Here is a 21,746-nt window from a genome sequence, read left to right as displayed (position 1 = left end):
AAAGTTGTTGAGCTTTTTTAGGATTTTACCCCAGGACATATACTGCCACAGGGGGCCAGATTAAATTGACCGGTGGGCTGGATTAGGCCCCCAAAACGGACTTTGGATATGCCTGATCTCAGGAGCTGAGGAACATCTGATTTGGGATCATCTATCTGTTAAGCAGGAAGGATCTGAATGTTCTGTGCCTTTAAACAGAGGATAGGATAGGAGTTGATAATAACCATGCAGAACCAATCAAAGATATTATGATAAAAATTGTGGGCCAACAAGACCTATAACAAGGGACAAGATCCCTGCCAGCATATGAATCAATCTGGCAAACCTGATTCAAAAATACACACCCACACCCCGCTCACACACAAAAATAAATCTCACTACAGTCCCCCAAAGACAACCAAACACACCCTAAGCCACCCCCAACCTCTCTCACCACCAAGGAAATACAACAAGTGAATAGTAAGAGAACCCATACAAGTAACACTGACACAACCCCTCACACACACAAAGTAAAATAACAGAAGCATAATCACCCCACCCCACCCACCACTCCCCCCTTCCCTCCTCCTCCTCCTTCTTCTTTTTCCTAATGGTTAAACCAATTCATAAACCAAGTACTCATACATTGACCACTAATAATGAAACATGTTGTACATATTTTTCCACATTTAGTATGCTATTTTTGTGATATACAAATGACATGAGAAAACTTGGTATACTTGTTTGTATAACATTAGTCTTGTTTATAAAACCCAATTAAAAAAAACAAGGGACAAGACATACAGGTCCTTGTCTGTTAATGCTAGAAGCCTCAAAGCGGCAAGTTATAATGCCCCCATGGTTAGAAGTGAACACTGGGGGCAGCCATGTTTTTGCTGTGCAATTCCCTCTGAGAGTGGCAGAACATCACTGGTCCCTCTGGGGGTCTTGCTCTTCTCTCCCAAGAGTGTGGTGAGAAGAAGCCTTTGACTGTGAGCAGACAGACATGACAATTGTATTTCTAAGGCGCTGTTAATTTCTGGGGAAGGCATGTTGTTGGCCAAGCAGCCAATTCATTTCCCTTCAGGAAAACAACTGAGAAACAACTGTTTGATTTCGGTAGTTCCATGTGTGGAGCATTTTATTTTCCTCTTCCCCCCTTAGCTGGGATGCAGAAGGAATACAAGTATCTGAAGAATGCGTTCCGTGTGTACCAGGTAAGATTTAAATTATACCACCCGTCTGAGGTAATCCTAAACTCCTACAAGTCTCCTAAGAGCCTTAAAGACCAACAGTTTGTTTGTTGCCTAAGATTTTGTGGGCGAGAGCCTGCTTTGTCAGGTGCACGGTGCGCTGTCCCCTAGCGCTTGCGCATGCATATTTGGTCTCATGAAAGACTGACTGCAGTCCAGTTGTCACAGACATCTTGCATTTCATGGCTGCTTGGTCTATGGCCAGAGCCAGTGTTGCTGCAGTCCCAGCCCAACTGACTGGCTACCTCAGCAATGACAGGTAATCCAGAAGTGGCAAAACTAATCTGCAACGTCTGGAGTCTTCTGAACCCCATACAGAAAAGGAAGGATGATCAGGCTGCCTCAGATGCTCTTGCACAGTTGCCACCCCTTCCCCGTTTTCTGATTCATATCCAGTGATCCCCTGAAGTACTTTGAAGACTTGCAGGCAAAAGAGGGTATAAAATTGCCATCTGGTTGTTGGCATCCGTCTTTCCCGAGAGACAATGGGGTACGTATTGGCAAAACCTATTGGTGTTTCGCAACTTTCTGACTAGTTGCAGGACCTTAGCCAGACCTAGCAGAGTAAACGCAGAATCCACAGAAGCAGCTGGCAACTTGGCAGACAGGATAGATTAAGCAGGAACCAGGAACTTGTAGTTAGGTTTTATTATATACAGTGGACTATTTTACAGGAACAGAACACGGATCTTTTGCTAGCTCTTTCTGACACGACTCACAACTCCTGCACTCACTGACACACAGAACTCTGAACCTCTGAACACTGAACGAACACACCCCAATTAGTAGGTCATTAATTATCACTCCCTTGAGAGAGCTTGACCAATCAGGGAGCTGTCTCCATGTCACTGTTATCACCAGGCAGACTTACTCCTTCAGATTGCCTTCTAGCTGTCTGCCAAACCTTAATTGACCCTGTGTGAGTAGCTGCACGTACACAGTTTCCCAACAGTACACTTCCAGGGGTGAAGTCAAACCGCTGCGTTAGCACTGCCAAAGTGACCTCTCGGCACGCAAGCCTCAGGGTGTTTATGGAGGTCCTGGGCTGCCCGGACGTCAGGACTCCCCTTTAAATTGGCACCTACATTTAAAAATAATAATCATTTTCTCTCTCTTTAGGATAGTATTTCTGATGAAATGGAGGAGAAGTGGTTGAGAAGGCAAGCGGAATGGAAAAAGAGTGAGAGGACTGAACGGGAGAAGGCCTTGTTACAACAAAGTGAGTCCGAGAGGGGTTGCATCTTATTTGTATTGTGTATTGTATATAGCGGGTGGCGCTGTGGGTTAAACCACAGAGCCTAGGACTTGCTAATCAGAAGGTCGACGGTTCGAATCTCTGCGACGGGGTGAGCTCCTGTTGCTCGGTCCCTGCTCCTGCCAACCTAGCAGATTGAAAGCAAGTCAAAGTGCAAGCAGATAAATAGGTACCGCTCCAGCGGGAAGGTAAATGGCGTTTCTGTGTGCTGCTCTGGTTCGCCAGAAGCGGCTTAGTCCTGCTGGCCACATGACCCGGAAGCTGTACGCCGGCTCCCTTGGCCAATAAAGCGAGATGAGCGCTGCAACCCCAGAGTCGGCCATGACTGGACCTAATGGTCAGGGGTCCCTTTACCTTTATTGTATATAGCAGTGCCAGAGTATTTGGGTTGAAAGGGAAATGGCGTTTGCCCATGCAAATCAATCTGGTGAATACGGTATTTGCTGCCATTATTGCTTTCAGTCTGCAGATGATACGTAACTGATTACTCCCCACCCCACCATTGATGTTGCGTTTCCTTTGCACTGAAATGAATCGGGTGGAAAAACATGACGGCATTACATTCTTTCATCACCGCAGACAGCAAGACAGATAATGTAGCTTTTGCCAGAAGACAAACCGCAACAGCATTGAAACGCTGCTGCAAACGAAAAATGCGAGGGCAGAACGGAAAACGACACCTCCTTTTATCTCTGCATGTGTGCAACGATTTGAACCTCAGTTATTTGCCTTTTGACCTGAGTCCAGTTTGAACTCTGTTCACATTCATCTGAATTTACAAAGTTCTGTGTGTTTTTGGCTTGGCTCATTCTGATAAATGTTCCTGTTCCCTGTGGAGTCAGATGGGTGGGTGAACCTTTAATTACTGGTATCCTCTCTGGAACCAGAGCAAATTGCTCATTAACTCTCTTTTTTTCCTTTGCAAGATCTCAATTAACGAGAGTTTGCTTTGGCTGCGAAGAGGAAAGGGATGATTAAGGGCCCACCTACGCTCCCATCTTGCAAACAGAAAAGGAATTGCAATGAAGGGCCGATTCAGGAAGGTCCATGTTAATGGATAGGAAGTGTTAAGAGAATGATAAGGTCTAAGATATAAAATAAATGTTCATAAATGTACCAGGCAAACACATACAGAAATATATAAACCACATGTCTGAAACTACAGGAAAACAGTCCTGAAACCATTTTGACTCTCCCAAATTGACCTCAAATGTTTCTCTGCAAGCAGGAAGGAAATGGGAAAAGCTCCCCATTGTCTCTTTGCTCACGAATCCTGTCTTAAGGGCTTTTCTGTGTATGAATAGGCTAAGCCTGTGACCTGGATTCAGGAACTGAGTATTTACCATCACAATGAGAGCCAGTGTGGTGTAGTGGTTAAGAGCGATAGACTCGTAATCTGGTGAACCGGGTTCACTTCCTTGCTCCTCCACATGCGGCTGCTGGGTAATCTTGGGCCAGTCACACTTCTCTGAAGTCTCTCAGCCCCACTGACCTAACAGAGTGTTTGTTGTGGGGGAGGAACGGAAAGGAGAATGTTAGCCGCTTTGAGACTCCTTCGGGTAGTGATAAAGCGGGATATCAAATCCAAACTCCTCCTCCTCCTCCTCCTCCTCCTCCTCCTCCTCCTCCTCCTCCTCCTCCTCTTCTTCTTCTTCTTCTTCTTCTTCTTCTTCTTCTTCAAGAATAGCCAGGATGCCCCGGTAAGAGCAATCAGTGACCATTATCAGGTATCCTGGCAGACAGGTTTTCTGCTGTAGACTGTCCCTTCAGTGATGTATGTATGATGTATTGGGGGTGGCCTTGAGCTACAGGGTGGCCATTTCAAAAGTCTATATAAGTGCTTGCACTCCAATGTTCTGGGTTCTTCTGCGGGCGTGGGGGGTGAGCACCCTGTTGCAACAATTTAATAAAGATCAGGCTTACTAGCTGCCTTGCTTCTCAATATTGTCTGATTGGCCTCTGGGCCCATCACCTCCTGGCAAATAGAAGGGGAAGAAATGGAAGCAGTGAAAGATTTTACTTTCTTGGGCTCCATGATCACTGCAGATGGTGACAGGAGTCACGAAATTAAAAGACGCCTGCTTCTTGGGAGAAAAGCAATGACAAACCTAGACAGCATCTTAAAAAGCAGATACATCACTTTGCCAACAAAGGTCTGTATAGTTAAAGCTACGGTTTTCCCAATAGTGATGTATGGAAGTGAGAGCTGGACCATAAAGAAGGCTGATTGCCGAAGAATGGATGCTTTTGAATTCTGGTGCTGGAGGAGACTCTTGAGAGTCCCATGGACTGCAATCTGAAGGAGGGCCTGCAATCTATGCATTCTGAAGGAGGGCCTGGCGTGCTCTGGTCCATGGGGTCACAAAAAGTCGGACACGACTAAACAACTAAATGACTAAACAACAACAACAATTTTCTCCTACCGATAGAGAACCTACATAAGGACTCTATACGGGCTCTTGGGTACCCCATAAGGGAAAGGGAGCAAGTTTTTTCTTATAACACAAAGCAACTCATTGTAGAGGTGAAAGCTGAGTGGCAGAAGCCACATTAAAATAAAGAGGCAAGGAGGAGACAACTGGTCAGCTGTAGGGGAAAGCGGAACCTATTATGAACAGGACATTTCTGCAGAAATATACATTTTCCCTCTAAATGGGCACTGCTGGATTTCTATGGCGAAGACTGCTCTATATTAAGTGCCGTATGGAACCATGATTTTAATTCTGCTTCCAGGTGGTTGCAGCACTAAAGATCCCTAATGTAAAAGCAACCAACCTTCTCACTTCTGTTAAGAGGACACCACTGTATGAATCTCCCACATCTAGCAAATGGCACCCAATGTTTTAAGCACATCAACTTTATTACTAAGAAATATAAAGCTTTGATGACACACATGGTTAATGCAGACCTAAAAATCTAATCTTATCCACAGAGCAATCGTTGACAAAAAAGTTTGAGCAGGCGATAGAAGAACAGAAGCTAATAATTCAGAATAACAGTTTTTTAATAGGCAAAGTTTATGAAAAAGAAAGAGAAGTAAGTGGTGTTTATTATTAAGCACTGTGGGGATACTGTTCCTTTAACAGAAAACTCTCCCCTTACAAATCCTGCCCCTTCTAATGCTCCCTATTGATATGGCCTGGGAATTAGTGATATCTTGCCCCTTAATTATTCTTATTCTCTTCAGTGGCTGGCTTAAACTACTGGTTGCTGCCATGCTCTTCCTTTACTCCTGTTATATTGCAATAGTATTATTTTGCCGTAAAAACGAAGTTATTGTTGTTGATCTTCAATGAAAGGACAGCAATAATTAAAGCCTGAGCCTCTGGGGAACAGGGACTAATCCCATTCATTCAGTAATCCCATTCATTGATTCATCGCTATGAACAATGAGACGCAGGCGGCGCTGTGGGTTAAACCACAGAGCCTAGGACTTGCCGATCAGAAGGTCGGGGATTCGAATCCCCGCGATGGGGTGAGCTCCCGTTGCTCGGTCCCTGCTCCTGCCAACCTAGCAGTTCGAAAGCACGTCAAAGTGCAAGTAGATAAATAGGTACCACTCCAGCGGGAAGGTAATCAGCGTTTCTGTGCACTGCTCTGGTTTGCCAGAAGCGGCTTAGTCATGCTGGCCACATGACCCAGAAGCTGTACGCCGGCTCCCTCGGCCAATAAAGCGAGATGAGTGCCGCAACCCCAGAGTCGGTCACGATTGGACCTAATGGTCAGGGGTCCCTTTACCTTTACCTTTAAGGGGCTGAACATAAAAATGAAAATGTTGTACTGGACATTAAATGGGGCAGTACCTGAAAGGAGGAAGCTTTCAATTAATGGTGCAAGGGTCCTTTGTTAAATGGAGCCTAGTTGTGAGTAAATATTACTCCCAGATCTTGCTGTGCAGAAGGGCAGTACGAGACAATATAGTGCCATGCTCATTCTGCTTCCAGCTGATTGTGAATAATGAGTGCCTTAGCAGCACTAAAAAGTAAAATATTAAGAAACAAAGAAAAATCGGTACAATATGTTGTAGGAAAGTATTAGAAAGTGCATTAAAAGCACAGTTGTACCTCGGGTTACATATGCTTCAAGTTACAGACGCTTCAGGTTACAGACTTCGCTAACCCAGAAATAGTACCTTGGATTAAGAACTTTGCTTCAGGATGAGACCAGAAATCGTGCTCTGGCAGCGCGGCAGCAGTGGGAGGACCCATTAGCTAAAGTGGTGCTTCAGGTTAAGAACAGTTTCAGGTTAAGAACGGACCTCCAGAACAAATTAAGTACTTAACCCAAGTTACCACCGTAAGGTAATAATTATAAGTACATTCAAAATCATAAATAAAAATCAACTATATTGGGAAATGATGGGAAGTCCACAATTATTTTATCATTTTACAGTGGTACCTCAGGTTACATACACTTCAGGTTACAGACTCCGCTAACCCAGAAATAGTGCTTCAGGTTAAGAACTTTTCTTCAGGATGAGAACAGAAATCGTGCTCTGGTGGCGCGGCGGCAGCAGGAGGCCCCATTAGCTAAAGTAGTGCTTCAGGTTAAGAACAGTTTCAGCTTAAGTACGGACCTCCGGAACGAATTAAGTACTTAACCTGAGGTACCACTGTATTTTACTTTGATATATGTTATTTTATTTTATGTAATATTATTTGATCTTAGCTTAGTGGAAATCTAAGTGGAATTTGAAGTTTAAATTTACATCTTATAGTAATTCAACTTAAGATTTTTTTTCTTTGTATGTATATTAATTTCAATAAAGTGGGATAATAGTAGTAGTAGTAGTTTTGGTGTAGAAGCAACCTTAGCCAGAGGTACAGTATAGAGAAATAGAGGTTGTTACAGGCTAGCACAATTTCTCTGACGTTCAGTTTTCTTGGAAGGGAAAATCTTTCCAGGATTTGAGCAGTTCTCCTTAGTTTTCATTTTGATTTATCATACAAGTACCGTTTAAGCAGAAGTTTGTATGCGCAGGCATGTGAAGTGCTGATCTGCATGCAGATTAGTTCAGAGTGAGGAGAGCCTTAGAAATAACGAGCTCCCCTAATATTAAGTGCTAACAAAAATCCTTAGTATCATCAAGCCATTGCAAAAAAAAAAGAGTACATGTATGAAACCTGCCATAAATTAAATAGATCTGCTTTATCCATTCTAGATCCCAAATAACATTCCCCCCCCCCCAGTTTTGTTACGTCAGCTGAAGGCTGCTTCTGTGTCCTGATTTCACCTGTATTTGTAGAGGCACCCCCAAAGTTTCATAATGAGTCTACTTAGAAGTAAATGTTGTTTGAAGATGCGCTTTACTCTACACTATTCCTTACTGTAACTTTTATCCCTTTTTTCTTTTCCAGGAGTTCCAAAAGCAGCAACAAGAAGCCATGGATCAAATTGCTGAATTAAAAAAACATATTGAGGCAAGTAAGGGACACGAGTGGCGCCGTGGGTTAAACCACAGAGCCTAGGACTTGCCGATCAGAAGGTCGGCAGTTCGAATCTCTGCGACGGGGTGAGCTCCCATTGCTCGGTCCCTGCTCCTGCCAACCTAGCAGTTCGAAAGCACGTCAAAGTGCAAGTAGATAAATAGGTACCACTCCAGCGGGAAGGTAAACGGCGTTTCCGTGCGCTGCTCTGGTTCACCAGAAGCGGCTTCGTCATGCTGGCCACATGACCCGGAAGCTGTATGCTGGCGCCCTCGGCCAATAAAGCGAGATGAGCGCCGCAACGCCAGAGTCGGCCAAGACTGGACCTAATGGTCAGGGGTCCCTTTACCTTTACCTATTGGTAAACACTTTGAACAGAATGTAACCGAATCTTATGTAAAAAAACAAAAACAGGCAAGACATTCAGGAACCATCATAGTGAAGTGGTTAAGCTTTGGACTAGGACCAGAGAGACCTGGGTTTGAAATCCCTGTTCAGTCTTGAATCAAACTGCATGAACATGAGAGTGATTAGCTGCCAGCCTAACCTTGCAAGGTTGCTTTGAGGATAAAATGTGTAGGGCAAAATGAAACTGTTTGGGAAAAGTGTGGGATGTTAACAGCACAGTTGTATCTCGGAATCCGTTCTGGAAGTCCGTTTGACTTCCAAAACCTTCGGAAACCAATCGGAAGCCGCGTCGGATGTTTGGGTTCCAAAGGACGTTCGCAAACCGGAACACTCCCTTACAGGTTTGCGGCGTTCGGGAGCCAAAACGTTCGACCCGCAAGGCGTTCCACTTCCGAGGTACAACTGTGTTAAGCGGATCTGCAGGAATGTTTTCGTTCGAAGTGCTCCTGTTCAGTCATCCTGCCAGCCGGTTATGCCCTATTTCAGGATACTCCAGTCCATTACCTCCCCATCCCACTTTCCCAGACACAACACATTCTGTCACCACTGAGCATGCTTAGTCCTTATTCCCCTTTAGGCAGCCCTAGCCAATGGTGGGCAGAACCAGATGGGAAAGGGTGCAGAGCAATGAAGACATTCCCCCCCTCCATCTTTGTTCAGTAGGCTAGTTTCTACATACAGTATACTTACACCACCCTGTGAAAGATAGATAAAACTTTATTCGCATTAGCCAATGGCCATAGCAACAGTAAACCATTACAGTATCCACAGAAAAGGAAATTTGATATAAGAGCACAATTTAAAGTCCTGAATCAGCCGTCAGTTAGTGGCCCTTATTCTGATTGCCCCTGCTATGAGCCTAGCAACCTGCTGTTATCTGCTCATTTTGATCTGATAGAAGAAAGGACATTGTGGCAGTGGTTGAGTGCCCTGGGGTGGTTAGTACGAGTGGGGTGATGATCTCGTTCCTCAGGTCTTTGTAGAGAGTGCAAGACAGGAGGACCTGTGCCGCTGTTTCGGTGCTACCGTCTCCACAGGGGCAAAGACGTTTCTCAGGTGGGATCTTTTGGAACCGAGCCTCAAGTATCACAGATGGCAAAACATCCAGTCTTGCAAGTGTAAAAGCACGTCTGTATTTTGGGATTAGAAGTTTGTGCAGATATAGGGCCAGAAAATCAAAATGGAGAGGGGGAAATTGAACATAACAAGGGCAGAATTTCCTTATAGTGGCCAGGTTTTTCTGATGCTCGATATCTTTTAGATGTTGACCAATTAGACTGTTTGCTTTAGTAGAGCCCATAGTGAGTAGGTGTTGTCAGGATAGGACACCACCCTGTGTTCTCCATCCAGACAAGTAAGAGGCCTTATCAGAGTTCAATGGCACATTCCAGCCAGGCAAAAACATTCAAGGAGGGTGTGAAGCAAGGCCATGACAGGCAGGACCCACAGAAAGTAGGTGTGGTCTGGCGAGGGTCCTGGGGACTGGACAAGAGAAGCGTGGAGGGCCGCATTTGGCCCCTTGGCCTCAGGTTCTCCACCCCCTGCACTAAAAGGTTAATTTATCAATGAAAAGCTCTAGAAGTCTACGAACTTAGGTACTAAAAATGAAAAACACAACAATGCAACCAAGGTTATTATTTTGCTGTTGCTACACCAATTTGAAACACGTATAACATTACATGTATCCAGCAGGGCTTTTACAGCGTCTGGGTTTTGTGGAGTGAACTTTTCCAGCAGTGATCCTTTGGTGCCATGTGAAAAGTACCAGTGTCCCAGAAGGCCTTTGTTTAGGAATGTGCTTTAGCTCCAGAGGTGTTTTAGGTATAGCTTACGGTACTTTTTTTAGTTTGTTTCACTGTACAGTTCTTAAATTGTCGTTGTGTTGCTCTGCACAGTGGTGGATGTACAGAATATAAGCATCTTAAAATAATGTGTTCCATCCAATAAAAGGGTTTGGATATGGAAATTAAGGAGAAGAATGAGACTTTGGATGCTATTGCAGCCACTCTTCACAAGACAGAGACTGAACTCCGGAATGAGGTGAGAACTGGGTGTTTACCAAGCATTTTTAATACATCGATACCAGAGTATCACCCCAGTGGCGATGGGAAACGGGTTTTATGGCCTGTGTGTGGTTTTCAACATTTAACTTGTGCTTTCCACATCCGATCTATGATAGAATATTGCAACCTGTGCTCTGATAGACTGAAACAGGTATATTCCCGAAGGACTGATAGTATTTATCTTCCCCAACTTCTGTGATATCCAGATATTGGACTACAACTCCCATCATCCATGACTATTTGCCATGCCGGAGGGGGCTGATGGGATTTGGAGTACCCAAACACATTGAAGTACATGATCAAGCAATTGTAAAATCGTCAACAAGTCCCTGTCAGGGAAAGAGGTGGCTTAGAAGTAAATATTTAATAATATACTAATGCCCAGGTCTTAAGTGAGGGATGATGGGAAACTGAACTCTTTGATCTATAGGTAATCTTGCAATGGCTGGAGAGTTTAGTGCAATAATTTAGTGCAATAACTAAACTCAGATTAGCCCTATGGAGAGATTGGCTCAAATCCTGCCTTCCCCATGCCAGTTCCCAGGTTTAACGCTAATCATTTCCCTTTTGAAGGGATCACAGGCAGCTGTGCCGTCAAAGCCGCCTCCTAATTATCAGGAAGCAGAGAACAATATAGGGCTAGATTTGACTTAACACCTGACATAGATGATATTGGACAACTCCCTATGTTTCGTCTTCTTCCTGCTCGCCCATTCATTCCTTTCCTTCCTCTTTACAGAAAGCCGCCTTGGTGGAAATGGAGAAAAGTATCCAGCAAAAAATTGCATCCATTGAAGAGAGATATCGAATTAACGCCACTACTTTGGTAGAAGAAAATGCCATGCTCAGGTAAGGGGCTAAAATCTCTCCCAAGTCCAGAAACTCAGCCAAATATTTACCTTTGAGCTTCTTAAAGCGCTTTATTGCAGAATTCCTTGATTTATATTGCAACAGAGGTTAGCATTCCTCAGGAAAAAATAATTTGGCTTTGTCTGTACTAGACATATTGTTCACCTGTCACCACAGCTGGATGGGTGCTGATAACGGCAAGGTTGCAGGTTCGATCCCCAAAAGGAATAGCTGCATATTCCTGCATTGCAGGGGGTTGGACTAGATGATCCTCAGGGTCCCTTCCAACTCCATGATTCACAATCTACGAGTCTACCACACCCCTTTGAATATTCATTTGCTCTAAGAGACAAGTTCTCAAAATTTAGATTTACTTATGTCACCTAATTTGTTATGTTTAAAACTTCCAAACTGATTTTAATTAACTTTCTGTTGGTTAAGTTATGGCATGACAAGGAGAAGGAAAGAAACAGTAAGAACATTGTAGGAGAGCTTGCTTTTCCCTTCCTTCCTTCCTTCCTTCCTTCCTTCCTTCCTTGCCTCCCTCCTTCCCTTGGGAGCAGATTCTGGGTGTGCATACAGAGAAGAGAGGAAGTCCCATTGTGCAAGTGGAAAGTTGCTTGTGTGACATTGGATACAACCCAGTGACTTAAAAGTCTTATTGGATCAGATTCCATGGTTTTCAGTGGGACTTAGTCATGAGTAGCTACTACCCACTAGGACCTGAGGAGCTAAAACAGACATAGCCAGCATGATGCTCTCCAGGTATCATTGGGCTACACCTTTGCATCAGCCCCAACAGCCAAGATGGTGGAAGTACACAACATACCGTATTTTTCACTCTATAGGATGCACTTTTTCCCCTCCAAAAATTAAGGGGAAATGTGTGTGCGTCCTATAGAGCGAATGCAGGATGTGTGGCTAAGCCCAAAGCCAGAACAGGGAGACGGAGCGAATCGCAGCGCTCCGTCTCGCTGTTCTAGCTTGGAGTTAGCTGCGCAAAGCCTCCGCAGGGCAGGGGGGTGAAGGCACCCCGCTGCTCTGCGGAGGCTTCAAAGGCTGCGCTCCAGGGGCTTCAGGCAGCTATCCGCAAGCCTTCGGAGCGCAGCAGGAGTTCCCGCTGCACTCCGAAGGCTTGCGGATAGCTGCCTGAAGCCTGGAGAGCGAGAGGGGTCGGTGCACACCGATCCCTCTTGCTCTCCAGGCTTCGCTTCGCTGGAGAGGTGCTGCACAGTTTTCCCTCCCTGCGCAGAGCCCCTTCAGTGAAGCGGGAGGAGAAATGGAAGGGCTCCGTTTCTCCTGCCGCTTCGCTGAAGGGGCGCTGAGCAGAGAGGGAGAGAATTCCCCCCCCCTGTTCTCCCCCTCCTATGGCCCGGTGCGTCCTATAGAGTGAAAAATACGGTATATAAAAGACACCATATTGGCTATCCCTGCTGTATGTAGTTGCATATACAGTGGTACCTCGGGTTGCATACGCTTCAGGTTACAGACTCCACTAACCCAGAAATAGTACCTCGGGTTAAGAACTTTGCTTCAGGATGAGAACAGAAATTGCGCAGCGGCGGCGCAGCAGACCCCATTAGCTAAAGTGGTACTTCAGGTTAAGAACAGTTTCAGGTTAAGAACGGACCTCCAGAACGAATTAGCGTATTTTTCGCTCTATAAGATGCACCAGACCATAAGACGCACCTAGTTTTTGGAGGAGGAAAACAAGAAAAAAATACTGAATCTCAGAAGCCAGAACAACAAGAGGGATCACTGCGCAGCGAAAGCAGCAATCCCTCTTGCTGTTCTGGCTTCTGGGATAGCTGTGCAGCCTGCATTCGCTCCATAAGACGCACACACATTTCTCCTTACGTTTTAGGAGGGAAAAAGTGAGTCTTATAGAGCAAAAAATACGGTAAGTACGTAACCAGAGGTACCACTGTATATAAGTGCAGAAAGATTGTCTAATGCTACTAATCTCCTCCCCAGGCGCAAGCTCATTGAAAAGAATGAAGAGATCTATAATCAACGGGCCCAGCGATCGGGCAGCTATGAAGCATATGACTAGGGGTGTTCAGGGAAAAAGCAACAAAGGTTTGACCATGACATACTGCCAGAAGCCTGAATTTAAAGCCACATATGCAATTCTGTAGTCAGAAAGGGAGATTATTTGTCGTTTACTTCAATCTTGTATGGTGTTTGTTTATATTTGCATGATGCTCTTCAGCTGAAGATCACAGAGTGGTTCACAACATGAAAATAAAAATGAGAACAGAAGATGGAAACCAATAATCGTTCCCTCCTGCAAATTTCCCCTTTGGCTCAGGGCACAACACTGAAGCCAGGCAGTCAGGAACCTTGTGGCCTAAGCTAGTCTCAAGAGGTAGTAAGCATCCACAACTCCTTATTGTCCCACCAGTCTGGGTCAGGAGGTCCCCAGACCTTATTGGATGTCCCTTGAGATTCAGAAAGGCAAGAGCGAAAAAGCACACTCCGACCTCTGAACCAGGAGCACACTAACCGGTAGGCCAAGAAAATGGGAATCACGTGTTATGCCATAAAGCCCACCTAAAACATGTGAGGTAAAGGTAAAGGGACCCCTGACCATTAGGTCGTCGCGGACGACTCTGGGGTTGCGGTGCTCATCTCGCTCTATAGGCCGAGGGAACCAGCGTACAGCTTCCGGGTCATGTGGCCAGCATGACTAAGCCGCTTCTGGCGAACCAGAGCAGCGCACGGAAACGTCGTTTACCTTCCCGCCGGAGCGGTACCTATTTATCTACTTGCACTGGTGTGCTTTCGAACTGCTAGGTTTGCAGGAGCAGGGAGAGAACAACGGGAGCTCACCCCGTCGCGGGGATTCAAACCGCCCACCTTCTGATCGGCAAGCCCAATGCTCAGTGGTTTAGACCACAGTGCCACCCGTGTCCATTAAAACATGTGAGGTAGTTAATTGCAATTATATAAAAATAGTAGGTTGAAAGATCAAGTACTCAGTACAGATAGAATACTGCTAATAAGTTGGGAATGGGGAAAATAAAAGATAGAATACGTTGCCTTTCTTTGATTCTAATACAAACCTAGGGGTTCCTGACACACACAACCCAGGAATAACTAGCGGACACGTGCACAGACATTGGGGGTGGGAGAATACTCAATAAAGGAAAAACCCACTTTTTAGGAAATCAAACCTAATCAGAATTTACCAGCCAATAGAAGCTCTTCTGGCTGGAACTTTCCAGAACTTGTGTACATGTGATCTCACATTTGAACTGTTCCTTTTAATGAAGGCACCGTAACAGAACTTGAGCTAAAAGCCACAGGTAGATAATGCAGACATTCTCAGTACAGTGGTACCTTGGTTTAAGAACAGCTTAGTTTATGAACTAGGATTAAGAACGCTGCAAACCCGGAAGTAGGTGTTTTGGTTTGTGAACTTTGCCTTGGAAGCAGAACATGTTCTGCTTCCTTTTGAGCATGTGTTCCATTTGTAAATTGAGTCCCCCGCTGCTATGGGAAAGCACGCCTTGGTTTAAGACGCTTTGGTTTTAGAACGGACTTCCATAACAGATTAAGTTCGTAAATCAAGGTAACATTGTATGTGATCTCATCCCAAGTAATTAATCAGGTGGATTGGTGCAGCATATTAAAAAAAAACCCAATATGACTGAACTAGGCACAATGTAACATCCAAGCTCCTTTGACTTAAATTTGGGAGAGCTAAGCAGAAATTTTAGCCTTAATGGATTTTTTAAAATAATAACAATGCTGCAGCCTTGAGCACAAGGTCATGTCCAGAGTTATGCGCTATCTACATAATAATTAAGTCATATTTGCATATTGCATGCCCTGCCATAGAACAGAGCTTCAACTCGCTGATCCTTTCTGAACTAGCTTTCATTTCCGCTTAGTTGCAGTGGGTGGGTGTGTAACTGTTAGCTGTTCCTATTATCACAGCTTTCAGTCTTGTACAGATATGCTAGCTTTTCACCGGTTCCATGTCTCTGTCCCATAAGGTTGTTTCCCCGAAAGAAAAGCACACACAGACACAGCCATTTTCCTGTTACTCATAAGAAAAAGCTAACTATTTTATCAGGCATTAAGGCAGGATTGAGTTCCACACTAGCCACGAGGATGCTTCTGTGGCAGCAGTTGTAGAAGCAGACAAAGATCTCTTTAGTTCAGAGTTGCCAAAACCTGCCACGGTTCTTTGAGGGCGGGGGCATGTATACATGATGACTATGCCATTTGCACACACTTATCTAGAAATGCGTGAATATGGTACACGGGCAGCTGAAGTACATTCTGCACTTCCAGTGAAGAGAACATGAGATGACTTCTTGTTCACTATTCCTACGTACATTCCAGGCGTCAGATGAAGTCTTTGGGATGCTCAAAGCATGGGCAAGATTATTTGAAAGGCGGGAGTGTGCTTTCTTTACTCTTTCAGAAACCAAGAGCGCTTGTCAAGCAGTCAGCGACCCGCAGCAAAAACCCTACAGCTGTTTTGACTCGGGAGGAGGATCCCTAGGCACTGGGAATATTAATTTCTTCCTGAGAGTGTAAGCTGGCTGTGGCATCTGCTTCTTTAGTCCATTTTTGTCTGAACGTTTGCTCACGTCATCATTGACTGCCGTAAGAATCGACAAGATATCTTCATGCCTGCAGAGAGAATGAGAAGGCAAATATATTAGAATACAATATTGTTACCATTAAAGAAGAAAAGCAAAAAACCTGTTGCAGTCCTGGACTTTTCTTTAGGATACTCTGAAATTCCTTAAGCCTAACAAGAATTTGTTAGGTGCATTTGTCTAGTCCTAAAGGAAAAAAGTTAGGGACACGGGTAGTGCTGCGGGTTAAACCACAGAGCCTAGGACTTGCCGATCAGAAGGTCGGCGGTTCGAATCCCCGTGACGGGGTGAGCTCCCGTTGCTTGGTCCCTGCTCCTGCCAACCTAGCAGTTCGAAAGCACGTCAAAGTGCAAGTAGATAAATAGGTACCACTCCGGCGGGAAGGTAAACGGCGTTTCTGTGCGCTGCTCTGGTTCGCCAGAAGCTGTAAGCCGGCTCCCTTGGCCAATAAAGCGAGATGAGCGCCGCAACCCCAGAGTTGGCCACGACTGGACCTAATGGTTAGGGGTCCCTTTACCCTTTACCTTAAAGGAAAAAAGTTAGTGGTCCTCACCACTTTTTCCTACTCAACCTATCAAACTTTAAAAGGTAAAACCAAGAGGAATGCACATGCATATTCAATACAGCACCCTTAAAGATGCCTTATCCTACTAGATCAGGGATAGCTTGGGGGGTCTGGATCCTACCCTGCTGCCTCACCTTGGCTGAGGATAGTCTGCCATCGGATGAGTCAGCAGCTCGAACAGCAGTTAGTACTGTCCAAAAAGTTGCTTGTCTCATGTCGTGCAGGGTGCCAGTTTCCCAACTTGTGGAAAACAAAGGCGGCACCACAAACATCTCTGATTTTGCATCATGAAAGTCATTGGCCAAGCTGGTAGGCGACCCAGACACAACCATTTCCTAAGTCGATGTTTGTAGAGGTGCACCAGTCTGACCAGCCACTTTTAACCTGGCTGGCATGAGCCCTGTAGCTTGCCAGCTGGGCACGCCCTCCCTCTACGTTGTACACAAAGGAGAAATTAACTTTCCCCAAAGAAACTGTAGCATTTCTCTTTAACAGCACCATGCAACATTAACTAATGTCTATACAGTCGTATCTTGGTTCTCGAACAGAAAGTGTTCCGGGAGAACCGTTCGAAAACCAAGGCGCAGCTTCCGATTGGCTGCAGGAGGAAAGTCCTATAGCCAATCGGAAGCCGCGCCAGACGTTTGGCTTCCGAAAACCGGAACACGTTTGGAACCGAAATGTAAGAGTTCCAAGGCTTTCGGCAACCAAGGTACGACTGTATTTCAAAACATTCAGTGGATTAGCCAACATGAAGGCTTATATAAAGTCAACCAAAATTGACCCACTGGAATGAGCTACTGTATTTTTCGCCCTATAGGACGCACTGGCCCATAGGACGCACCTAGTTTTTTTTTGGGGGGGGGGGAAATAAAGAGAAAAAAAATTATTCCCCCCCCCCAGCCGCGGGAACTCCCGCAGGACTCCCTAGGCTGCGGATAGCTTCCCGAAGCACGGGGTGCTCTGCTTCAGTGTGCCCCGCGCTCCGGGCAAGCAGGCTGCTATCCGCAGCCTAGGGAGCCCTGTGGGAACTCCCGCGGGCTCCCCAGGCTTATGGATAGCTTCCTGAAGCCTGGAGAGCGAGAGGGGTCGGTGCGCACTGACCCCTCTTGCTCTCCAAGCTTCAGCGAAAGCCTGCATTCGTCCCATAGGACGCACACACATTTCCCCTTCATTTTTCGAGGGGAAAAGGTGCGTCCTGTAGGGTGAAAAATACGGTAACTTAACTCTGTTGCTTTCAGTGGGTCTGCTAAGAGTATGACTTAGTTACGTACAATCCAATGTATTTTATCCAAAATGCCAGGTTAATGCCGAGAAAGACTGTCACACATAATAAGTAAAAGTATCACCTTGGAACCAGGTCCCGCAGCTTCTTGCAGAGGACCTGAATGAACCATGTGCCACGCTGTACATCACGGTAAGAAAAATAACCATCCACTGTGGCCATGCCAAGGAGGAAGTCTGCCTCTTCGGGGATGCTTGAGGTCATCTGCTGTTGTGTCGGAATAAATCCTGAAGTTTGGGCATCTGCTCCAGGGGAGCCAGACTCGTGATTGTCTGCTTCAAGGTAAACAGGTTGGTGCGGTTTGCTACCTTGACAAGCCTGGATGAAAAACAGTTTGGGCTTCTTAGCCAGTAAAGGACATTGTTTGGCTGTGAAGAAAGATGTGATTTTATTGATGGAGATGAGAGAGCCGTCCGCCGCATAAATTTTCCCAGATTCGCCGTGAGACAGAATGCAGCACACAAGACAATCACTGTCTTTCCAGTATTCAGAAGACTGCCAGTCGTTTAGAAGTTGGAGAAGTTCGTCTGATGTCTTGTCATCATATTGTTTCACTTCAAACCCAAGCCATTTGAACACACTTTCCAATTCCACTGTCAGAGAGAAGGGGAAGAGCAGAGAGATGGCAGTAAACATCAACAAAACAGGTGTGCCAATTTAACAGGAAAAAGTTTGATGCATCAATTTAAACCCTGATCCCATAAAGGCAGCTTCCAGTTATACCTTTTATAATCAGGATTTCTATACTGTCACTAGGGTAAAACAGATTTGATACAATACAATCACTGATAAAAGTGTTTAATATAGAAATTACCGTATTTTTCGCTCTATAAGACGCACCAGGCCACAAGATGCACCTAGTTTTTGGAGAAGGAAAACAAGAAAAAAAATATTCTGAATCTCAGAAGCCAGAACAGCAAGAGGGATCGCTGCGCAGTGAAAGCAGCAATCCCTCTTGCTGTTCTGGCTTCTGGGATAGCTGCACAGCCTGCATTCGCTCCATAAGACACACACACATTTCCCCTTACTTTTTAGGAGGGTAAAAGTGAGTCATAGAGCAAAAAATACGGTATTTGCTTTCCATCAATAATCACAACTACATTGACTATCCCAAGGCTAACACATTCCAGTAAGGTGCAGAATGAGGAAAACTGCATTGTGGAGAGGTTTGTAAAAAGCAATGAAAGCCTGCTCATTTCTACAGGATTAACCCAAATGTTTATTTCTATGACAATTTCTATGCCATTTCTATGCCAAACATCTTCAAGCCACCCATCTCCTTGAATACAGCTTTCAGTAGACAAGTTATGGTTGTTTTAGGAGTTTTCTCCAAGCTCTCAGACCCCGTAAGTTTCTTCAGCACTTAAGAGTACAAAAATCTAAGGACCTTTTCTGGACACTTCCATAAACGCAGAAAGGTTTCTGTACCCTGAAACCACATTAAACTTGCAAACCAACAATAACTTCCTTGCTACGTATATGAAAACACTTATTTTGAAAGGTATTAAAGAGAGACAAGACACATGCTTGACAAGTCACTTACTGGCATCTTTTTGAGATCCTGCTCTGGGTTTCAAATGTCCCTTGAAATAGACGTTATTAAAAATAAGGCAATATCCTCTGCGAGGCCTGTCCATTTTATAGAGGGCAGACTCCTGTGGAATAAGGGGAAGTCAGACATCATCATCTTATTCAATCCGTTTTATCTATCTCACATCATCTCAGGCAGTGATACTGTTAGGTAGGCTTTGGATTTATAGAAGCCCTCTTTATACGGTAACGTGCCTTACGTTGCTTACTTAAAAACACTGCTCGTTATGGCAAACTGTGCTCTGGATCTCTGCTCCAAAGACTTAACCCTAACAGCACTACTGATCTTAAACCTAGATTGAAGGCTGGAGGTGAGTTTAAATACCTGTGGGATTCCTCAAGAAAATAAGACTTTCTGCAAAAAAGCTGTTTGTGCACAAGCATGGGCAATGCTAGGATAGGTACGGCTCCTTAGCAAGGGTGGTGTAAAGGTAAAGGGACCCCTGACCATTAGCTCCAGTCGTGGCCGACTCTGGGGTTGCAGCGCTCATCTCGCTTTATTGGCCGAGGGAGCCGGCGTACAGCTTCTGGGTCATGTGGCCAGCATGACTACGCCGCTTCTGGCGAACCAGAGCAGCGCACGGAAACACCCTTTACCTTCCCATCGGAGCGGTACCTATTTATCTACTTGCACTTTGACGTGCTTTTGAACTGCTAGTTTGGCAGGAGCTGGGACCGAGCAACGGGAGCTCACTCCATCATGGGGATTCGAACCACCGACCTTCTGATCAGCAAGTCCTAAGCTCTGTGGTTTAACCCACAGCGCCACCCACGTCCCATTGCATGGGTGGCTTACGCCACACCAAATTCCTTGGAGAGGAAGTTAACAGTGTGCTGTTGAAGTCCCTTAGCAGTACAGTGGTACCTTGGTTCTCAAAACCAAAGCGTGCTTTCCCATAGAAAGTAATGCAAAACGAATTAATCTGTTCCAGACTTTTAAAAACAACCCCTAAAACAGCAATTTAACATGAATTTTACTATCTAACGAGACCACTGGTCCATAAAATGAAAGCAATAAACAATGTACTGCAGTCACACAATCAATGTCAGTAGGTGAACTGGGTCAAAGTCACAAAAACAAAAAAGAGCCACAAAAACGGAAATAGCAAAAACAGACCTCAGCGTAACACTCAAATTGGAAGAGTTGCACTCAGATCAGAAGCATAACACTCAAAATGGAGCATGTTCGGCTTCCGAAAAACGTTTGCAAACCGGAACACTTACTTCCAGGTTTGCAGTGTTCAGGTTTCCAAGTTGTTTGAGTACCAAGGTGTTTGAGAACCAAGGTACCACTGTGTATATTAGTGCTAGCAGAATGGCATGCGCAAGAGAAGGGCAGCTAGCCAGAATGGTTTTACTTTTCTTTTTTTAATTCATTCTTTTATTTATATTTTATACACTTATTTACATTTTATACATTTATTTACAAATAATCATAAATAAATAAGAATAAAAATATGCACCCCACACCCGAGACCATACCACTGTAACTATCTAACCTCCCAAAATTTCAACACCTCTTGCGATGATTTGACCCCTTTCTGTTTTAACAGTGCAGATTCTACAAGCACCCTCCATATGTCCTCAAAATCATTTCTCCTGCATTTTCCCTGTCTTAACTTAATAGCACATGTTAATAGCTATATCCCACACCTCTTTATACCATTCTTCCATTTTATACTCTGCTTGCCCCTTCCACTTCCTAGCTATAATAATTCGTGCAGTTGTCAATAAATTTGTGAGCAAGTGCTTCACAGTCTGCAAACCTTCCACCCCATCGTAAATTGATAATAATGCTACCTCTGGACTTTTGGTCAACTTTAACCCAGTGAATTCTGTTATCTCCTTAAACACCCTTTGTCATTTTTATTTTTTTTACATATTTACACCCCCACCACATGTGAATATAACTTCCTGTTTCCTGGCATCCCCTCCAACATAATACCGAATATTCCTTGTTTATTTGATTTAATCTGACTGGTGTTAAATACCATCTCCAAATTAATTTAGAATAATTTTCTTTTCTTCATATGGACAACATTTTCAACGTACTATTCTCCCATATTTCCCCCCAGCTTTGACTATCTGCCACACCTCTTTTAATTTGTATTCTTGATCTTCCATTTCTACTATTATTTTATAAATTTCACTGGTTTCCCCTTTTATAACTGTAATTTCTTCTTTATCTCCCCCTTTTATAACTATTTTTTCAAATTTTGTATATTCCTTGCAGTTCTTGTTTTCCCTTAACCACTTCTTTGTCCATTGCGCCAGTTGTATACAGTTAAACCAAGTTATTTTACTTCCTCTTAGAACTTCTCTTATTTGTTCTTTGCTTCACTTTTTCTCCACCCAATCCTTTATTCTAAGTATTTTCTTCACTTTCACTTTCCTTTTTTAAACAAATTACTGGGAAGTCTTCTATCACCACCACCACCACCAGGGTTAGCGGGGAAT

At 44.5% G+C, this 21,746-nt stretch overlaps 3 protein-coding genes across 8 annotated transcripts in view; 1 reads left to right on the top strand and 2 right to left on the bottom strand.

Moving 5' to 3' along the window:
- FLACC1 (flagellum associated containing coiled-coil domains 1) overlaps positions 1 to 15,720 on the top strand; it is a 33,828-nt gene extending 18,108 nt beyond the window's left edge. For all 4 annotated transcript variants that reach the window (XM_083712208.1, XM_083712207.1, XM_083712209.1 and 1 more), the window contains 7 exons: positions 1,144 to 1,196; positions 2,352 to 2,451; positions 5,420 to 5,523; positions 7,845 to 7,907; positions 10,272 to 10,361; positions 11,124 to 11,233; positions 13,208 to 15,720. In XM_083712208.1, coding sequence (XP_083568334.1) covers positions 1,144 to 1,196; positions 2,352 to 2,451; positions 5,420 to 5,523; positions 7,845 to 7,907; positions 10,272 to 10,361; positions 11,124 to 11,233; positions 13,208 to 13,286 — 599 coding nt within the window. In that variant the 3' untranslated portion in view covers positions 13,287 to 15,720. The remainder of the gene's footprint in view (positions 1 to 1,143; positions 1,197 to 2,351; positions 2,452 to 5,419; positions 5,524 to 7,844; positions 7,908 to 10,271; positions 10,362 to 11,123; positions 11,234 to 13,207) is intronic.
- The window catches only part of LOC310832586 (uncharacterized protein), a 119,370-nt gene that overhangs the window by 60,714 nt on the left and 36,910 nt on the right, over positions 1 to 21,746 (bottom strand). The window lies entirely within an intron of this gene.
- LOC310830239 (caspase-8-like) overlaps positions 15,274 to 21,746 on the bottom strand; it is a 30,145-nt gene continuing 23,672 nt past the window's right edge. For all 3 annotated transcript variants that reach the window (XM_083709979.1, XM_083709978.1, XM_083709977.1), the window contains exons 9-11: positions 19,243 to 19,354; positions 17,764 to 18,292; positions 15,274 to 15,880 (exon numbers count right to left, since the gene is read on the bottom strand). In XM_083709979.1, coding sequence (XP_083566105.1) covers positions 15,715 to 15,880; positions 17,764 to 18,292; positions 19,243 to 19,354 — 807 coding nt within the window. In that variant the 3' untranslated portion in view covers positions 15,274 to 15,714. The remainder of the gene's footprint in view (positions 15,881 to 17,763; positions 18,293 to 19,242; positions 19,355 to 21,746) is intronic.

Source organism: Podarcis gaigeae (genome assembly GCF_964106915.1).
Source record: "Podarcis gaigeae genome assembly, chromosome: 1".
NCBI classification, from domain to species: domain Eukaryota; kingdom Metazoa; phylum Chordata; class Lepidosauria; order Squamata; family Lacertidae; genus Podarcis; species Podarcis gaigeae.
Note: the sequence above shows the minus strand (reverse complement) of the source record. Positions and strands in the feature narration are given on the sequence as shown.